This window comes from Anarhichas minor, unplaced genomic scaffold, assembly GCF_050575085.1.
Source record: "Anarhichas minor isolate MPS153535 unplaced genomic scaffold, ASM5057508v1 ptg000074l, whole genome shotgun sequence".
Taxonomy (NCBI): Eukaryota; Metazoa; Chordata; class Actinopteri; order Perciformes; family Anarhichadidae; genus Anarhichas; species Anarhichas minor.
Window position 1 is genome coordinate 342501 of NW_027466520.1, and position 7500 is coordinate 350000.

The 7500-nt window shown below is 43.2% G+C and overlaps 1 protein-coding gene across 4 annotated transcripts in view; it reads right to left on the bottom strand.

Moving 5' to 3' along the window:
- The window catches only part of LOC142937477 (LIM zinc-binding domain-containing Nebulette-like), a 63980-nt gene that overhangs the window by 50864 nt on the left and 5616 nt on the right, over nt 1-7500 (bottom strand). For all 4 annotated transcript variants that reach the window (XM_076080432.1, XM_076080431.1, XM_076080430.1 and 1 more), the window contains exon 3: nt 1516-1600. In XM_076080432.1, the coding sequence (XP_075936547.1) occupies nt 1516-1600 (85 nt within the window). The remainder of the gene's footprint in view (nt 1-1515; nt 1601-7500) is intronic.

Consider the following 7500-nt stretch of genomic DNA (forward strand, 5'->3'; position numbering starts at 1 on the left):
TTTTTTATGCGGGCACAGCCGAACACACAACAACACAAACACACACATCACATGACAAACAGCACGACCCCTTCTGCTGACTGCTGAGTGGACATCTGTCCTTTTGTCCTGCTGTCACACACACACACACACACAGACACACACACACACACACACACACACACACGCACACACACGACGAGGACATATGGCACACAAGTGAAGGTGCGTTCTTTGCATCGGTTTGTGGCTCATCTCGTCACAGCAGCTTCTCACGACACACCTGAGCGTTTGTTTTCATCATCAGGTGGTGCCAGAGGGGCGGAGATACAGCCGGTTTGCATCAGGATCTGAGCGTTGAGGGGAACATGCGTCTTGTCAACTTCAATGACCAGATATTTGTCACCAAGATGCACCTCTCAGTCAGAGGTGGAGTCCTGATTCAGAGTCTCAGAAGCCACGTTTCCTCATACGGCGCAACTTTTAACCGAATTACAGGAAAATCACAAGAAAAGGGAATGTGTGAGCTTCTAATGGTGACGTCACTCATTTTGAAGCCTCGTGTTCGGCATTTTAGTCGTCGCCATCTTGTTTTTTTGCAACCAGTGAACAGGAAGTGACCATATATGGACTGAGGAGGAGTGACGTAGAGACGCCGTATACGTCTCTGGTGTCGACCTGTCAATCACTGTGTAGCCCCGCCCTAAAGCATCCCCTGCTTTATGGTCTGTTTGACTCTAAATGGACCATAATATACTAAATGAACATCATGCTGTATTGAAGAAGACTTGAAACTAGAGATTGAGACCATAAACTCATGTTTACAATGTTTACTGAGGTAATAAATCAAGAGAGAAGTAGAGTCATTTTCTCATAGACTTCTATACAACCAGAGGAGTCGCCCCCTGGTGGACACTAGAGAGAATGCAGCTTCAACACCTGAAGCATTGGCTTCACTTCTCTGGTTAAAACAGCCTCAAACCTGAGTCACACCTGAGGGCCTGTAGGTGTGTGTCTGTGTAGGTGTGTGTGTGTGTAGGTGTGTGTCTGTAGGTGTGTGTCTGTGTAGGTGTGTGTTTGTGTCTGTGTAGGTGTGTAGGTGTGTGTGTGTGTAGGTGTGTGTCTGTGTAGGTGTGTGTCTGTAGGTGTGTGTTTGTGTAGGTGTGTGTGTGTGTAGGTGTGTGTCTGTAGGTGTGTGTGTGTAGGTGTGTGTTTGTGTCTGTGTAGGTGTGTAGGTGTGTGTGTGTGTGTGTAGGTGTGTGTCTGTAGGTGTGTGTGTGTAGGTGTGTGTCTGTGTAGGTGTGTGTCTGTAGGTGTGTGTTTGTGTAGGTGTGTGTGTGTGTAGGTGTGTGTCTGTAGGTGTGTGTGTGTGTAGGTGTGTGTCTGTGTAGGTGTGTGTGTGTGTAGGTGTGTGTCTGTAGGTGTGTGTCTGTGTAGGTGTGTGTTTGTGTCTGTGTAGGTGTGTGTGTGTGTGTGTAGGTGTGTGTCTGTAGGTGTGTGTCTGTAGGTGTGTGTCTGTAGGTGTGTGTTTGTTACCTGGCTCTGTAGCTCGCTCTGCTGTCTCAGTCTCAGGTTCTCTGGAGTGTCGGTCACGATGGTGAAGGTGGTTTTGGGGTAATGTCTGAAAGGAGAAACAGCAGAGTTATAAATCTGATTCACTACCAGCGTCACTTTAGAATCATTCGACGTTCATCAGCACGTGGAGTTAGAATAAGTGCATTTAGTACGTGGTTAAGAAGGCTAGGTTACGTTCTTGTTGTTTTAAACACAATTTCTGGTCATTTCATTCATCTGAAATGACCAGAAATAACTTTGCAAGGTTTTAAAATATATTTTTTCTAATCAGCTTTGACGTTTCTTTATGAGGAACTTTAGTTTGTCAGAATGTAGTTTTTGGTTTTGGTGAGAAACATTGAAGGTAAACAGTTTCCCTCAGGTTTCACCTTTAACATGAACAAGTATCTATTCTCCACAACGTATAATCACTTCACAGGAAAAAATGATTATAAAAAAGAACCGTAAAACTACAATGAAGTTCCTGTGAGGAGCGTTTACCTGAACCTGAACCTGAACCAGGTCTCAGACAGGAAAGCAACATAACTGAGGAAACATCAGCTCCTGCTGGCTCCTTCTACAGACTAGAGACTCTGGCGTTGAACTCCTTCCTGTTATTCTTCATCTTCCTCTTGTTTCAGTCTGTTCGTCTCACTCTTAAACACAGAAAGACTTCCTGTTGAGTCTTGGTCAACTTGTCAGAGACCACCACGGTGTGTTGGTTGTTTGTGTAAATGTGTGTGTGGTTTCTTTAGTCCCTTTGTTTCACTCAGTGTTACATAAACACACACACACTCATTCTGCCCTGAAGTTTCACTTCACCTGTTCCCGTCACTAGTGGCAACCATGGATGCTTTGTTCGGTTGGTGGAACCCAATACTTTGAGACAAAGACCGTCTCTGTGGGATATTTCACACACACACACACACACACACACACACACACAGGAGGCCGTGCTGGCTGGACAAGCAGCTCGGCACAGTAACTCAGTTTGTGTGGAGTCTTTAACAGCCAGCTGACGTCCAGACGACTGCAGGACACAAACCGGCCTGTCTGCTCCGTTCTTTGTGTAATTTGAGGTTTTTTATTGGACGAGAAGGTAAATTAAAGATTTAGAACGGACAAGTTTCAGAAACGACGTCCACAAAGTTGGACGACTACAAAGAGATTAAAAACAAAATGACGTAAAATGTTGTTGAAAGACACCAAGGTGTCCAGACTTTTAATGGGTCCAGCTTCAAAAACACCAGATCCTACACTTCCCACAATGCAACCATGACATCACTCTGACATCATCAGGTGTATTTTCTCCGAATTGACAAAGTGTCATAGACTGTCTATAATATACATCACCCATTGGTTTGTGGACTGCTGTAACGAAGCTCGACTTTGGCATTTTGGCCGGTGCCATCTTGGTTTTTGGCCTTCATCATCTTAGTTTTTAGTCGTGGCCATCTTGGTTTTTGGTAGAGGCCATCTTGGTTTTTGGCCTTCATCATCTTGGTTTTTAGCCTTCATCATCTTGGTTTTTAGTCGTGGCCATCTTGGTTTTTGGTCGAGGCCATCTTGGTTTTTGGTAGAGGCCATCTTGGTTTTTGGCCTTCATCATCTTGGTTTTTAGCCTTCATCATCTTGGTTTTTAGTCGTGGCCATCTTGGTTTTTAGCCTTCATCTTGGTTTTTGGTCGAGGCCATCTTGGTTTTTGGCCTTCATCATCTTGGTTTTTAGTGGTGGCCATCTTGGTTTTTGGCCTTCATCATATTGGTTTTAAGTCGTGGCCATCTTGGTTTTTGGCCTTCATCATCTTGGTTTTTGGTAGTGGCCATCTTGGTTTTTGGCCATCGCCATCTTGGAGTGCTCAAAGTACCTCAGAATTGTACTTAAATACAGTACTATAGTAGCTGTACGTACTGAGGTACATTCCACCACTGGTGGTGCAGAAGTACCACAGTGAATTTTTACAAAACGTAAATGAGCTGCAACCTAATAAACGCTAATTAATTAAAACCTGACAGGAAGTGGAAATACTTAATAGATTTAAACTGCTGTAACAGAGCAGTTTCACTTTGTGTCTCTCTCACACACACACACACACACACACTGAGTAACAAACTAATTTCAGGATAAAAACAATTTGCACACACTGCTTAACAAACAATGAGCTAAAAATAACCAGAAAAAAGAAACAAGAACAAACGCACACAGACGGAGTTCTTTAAAGTGTTTTCAATAATACCCTCGGACACATCCTGCCTTTCTCTCGCTGCTCGGTTAAGACACCAGATTTACAATACACCAGGGTGTGTGTGTGTGTGTGTGTGTGCGTGCGTGCGTGTGTGTGTGTGTGTGTGTGTGTGTGTGTGTTGTGGATACGGATTTAGATTTACCATTGTCTATAATGTTGCTGTGACATTTGCCAAACGACGGCAGTCTCCTCTGTCCCAGCAGCAGTGACGCACATGAGTTTAACTGTGTGTGCGTGTGTGTGTGCGCATGTGTGTGTGCGTGTGTGCGCGTGCGTGTGTGTGTGTGTGTGTGTGTGTGTGAGGTCCAAAGACAGCTTGTACACCCGTTAGTGGGTGTGGGGGTGTTTTTTATGAGATGACAACCTCACGTAAATGTACTTTCATACAAAATTTAAATACCTCAAATAAAGACGTTTCTGCTGAACTCATTACGTTTAGATTCTGGTTTTGGACGGTCCGAACCGCCGGTTCTGCCGGGTTTTGGTACAACAGGTTTGTAGGATATCTTATAAAAAGTTACTCCTCCTTTTTCCTACAAAAGTCTAATATCACCTGTCAGTTTACGCTCGTTACATGAATACAGTCTTTTCAAAATGAATTTCAGTCTACAGGAAATAACTTATTTAGGTTTAGGAAAACATATTTAAATATTTAGTTATGTTTAGGACACATTGTGGTTTGGGTTAAGATAAATACAGAAGTGGAGTTACATGAGTACGTCAGTTTCGCAACAAATTAATTAATTAATTTGTTTTAACCCATTCACCTCCAATCCCACCCGCCCTGTGTGGGTTTGTGCTGTCTTTCTACTTCCTGGTTCATGATCACATGAACCAGGAATAACATGGATAACATGGATCTCATGGATAAAATACAGATTTATTATTGTGGGAAATCTAAGATTTACAGAACATCATTTTTTTACATGCTGCTGTTATCATGCATGTCGCTGTAGCTCAACCAGGCTAGCACGGATGATCTTTTGGTGAATCACAGATGAGGAGGAGGAAGAGAGGGCAGGGAGGACGGCTGAATGTGTGTGTGTGTGTGTGTGTGTGTGTGTGTGTGTGTGTGTGTGTGTGTGTGTGTGTTCTGGACGCTCTCCATCTTCCTAGGTGTTGATGGAGATCTCAGTGTGAGCTCAGGACAGACTTGGCTCCTGTATCTTCTGCTCTTTATGGCAGATTAGAATACATCATTAAAATATATGTGAAAAATACAATCTTTCATCTCCTTATTATTTGAATTGTGTGTTTTTCTGAAGAAAAAAACACTGTAAATTACTAACATTTAGTATTTTTGATGGTTTTGATGGCGGCAAAAACAACGTGATCAGGAATGTAGAAGTTATATTTGTCTCGATCCGATCCGTGACTTTTATGATCCGTTGCTCCTCTAGTGTCGCCTCTTCCTCTTCGTCACTCTGTAAATTAAAACTTCAGCTCGTGAAAGCTGAGACGATCCGCTACCCGACTGCTTCATCCTCTGACATCTTTTATTGATCGAGCAGTGAAATAAAGATCAAATAAATGCAACATGACGTTCCTCCAAAAAGCACCAGAGTCACAAAGATGTGAAGACAGAATCATTCTGCTTTTGGAGACTTTATAAGAGCTGAAGTTCTACGCCGACTTTATCCAGACTGTGCTTATTTAAGGAGGATTAATTATCACCCAGAGGATTTAATGGATGGAGATCCACGGTTGATGGTGGAAATCAATGGTGTTCATGGAGATAAGCCACTCCTCCTCTCGAATGGAGCGAATAAACACAAATGATCCCGCGAGTAACGCAACGCGAAGATTCGCTTTGTGTTTGGTGTGAACGCATCGTTTTCTGTCTTAATTTGTTGTTGTTTTTGTCGTGTTTATTACTGAATACACTCATCAACATTCGGGAAAGGAAGCGTGGGGATTAAGTGCACAATTTAGCAAGACCAAACGCCACCAAACTGCCGAGGTGGAAGCTAAGCTAACCCAGCTATAGGGCCTGAGGCTACTCCACTACCCAGCATGCTCCTGGCTGTCTGATGTCCGGTTCGCAGAAAAATAAGACGGATGAAAGCAGCGTGAGGTCGGTGACTGTTGAGTCCACATCTTCAGAGACCTGGATCCATAGTGGTCCAGGATCAGGCTGACATCAGGACAGAGAGCAGGACTCTGGTGGACCAGAGGAGGAGGACTCTGTGTTTGAACACAGTCAACGTTGATGGACAATGTTCTTCCTCATGCTGAGTATTTAATGTGAAGATGTCGGCCATATTATCCGCCCAGAGAGTTGTCTTTGTTGCTGCTGTTTACATTTTATATGATGCAAATTCATAAAATGTACTACAGGAATGTGTTTGCTGTGTTGAAAATGGGCTACAACTGCATTCCGTTGCGCCTCCCTGTGTTGCATAATGACAATAAATGATCTTTGAATCCTAAAATGTGGTGTTGAGAACAACAACAACAACAACAACAGCCGGAAGTGGAGTGAAAGCGGAGAAGTGTGATGTTCATAGAGACACTTGTGACACCACGACTCTGTCCTCTCTTCCTCTCGTCCTCTCGTCTGTCTCGTGGTGACGATCGGCCTCTTTACTCTTTAAATAAAACGTGAGCGATTAGCAGGAGGGTTACGTAAGTTTCCCCTCCAGCAGCTTCTCTCTCTCAGTATGCTGCTCTCACCATCTTTGTCTCTCACAGGCGGATTTATTCTCAGCCTCCTTTCAGTTGCTCTCGTCTCTCTGTTTTGTGGTGTTACAGCAGGTTGAGCTGTGACTCCTCTGCTCCAATGAAACGCCTTTAAAGCTGCTTCGTGATCGGTGAGACTTGAAACCAGAAATGAGCTCAAATAGAATCAGACTCAGTTAAATGATGTCGTTGATGATGTTGTTGTTGAGTATTTGGTCACACGAGTCGTTAGTGTCGTTAGTCAAATAAGTTGTTAGTGTCGTCAGTCATGTGAGTCGTTGGTCACGTGAGTCGATAAAGTCGTAAGTCACATGAGTCGTTAGTGTCATTATGGACAAACAATAATATCTGCTGCAGGATCTATCTCCTTCCTGCTTCTCTTGTGTCTCAGTGAAACAATGAAGGCAGAGACGTTTCTCTGTGTGAAGCTCCATACGACAGCAGTGATCTGGGTTATGTGGGCAGCAGCGTTACATAACCACACAGCTTTTTATCACAACAATCTGAGCTGCTATTAAAGCTCACACCAACATGTAAAATCAATCTACACAGAGAAGGAATAAAGGACTCCTCGTTAAGATTCTTAACTCAATTCTTAAGAGTCTTCTTCGTGTTCACAGGAACAGCTGGTGTGCAGCGTTACATAAGCAGCTTTGATTATTAATCATTAGCATGAAGAGGAACTTAATTAACAGAAATATCTCAGACAGGAGGACTCCTGCTGTGAATGTTTCTATGTTACTCTTCCTCTGGATCTCTGCTGCTCTTTTTTATTCTGTTAAACCACCTCCAGCTACAGTACTGGGTTTATCTCACTGTTTCTCATTCAGACAAATAACAGACTGACATGACAAGTCTCTCACTGAGAGAAGATGTCAGAAAATAAAGATTTATTGCTGTGATTTCTTTAGATTTATGCACCTTTTGATACCACAATTTTTGTTTGTTTTCATAAGTGGCTACATTGTCAGTCACGTGAGTCGTTAGTGTCGTCAGTCATGTGAGTCGTTAGTGTTGCTAGTAACAAGAGTCGTTTGTGTCGG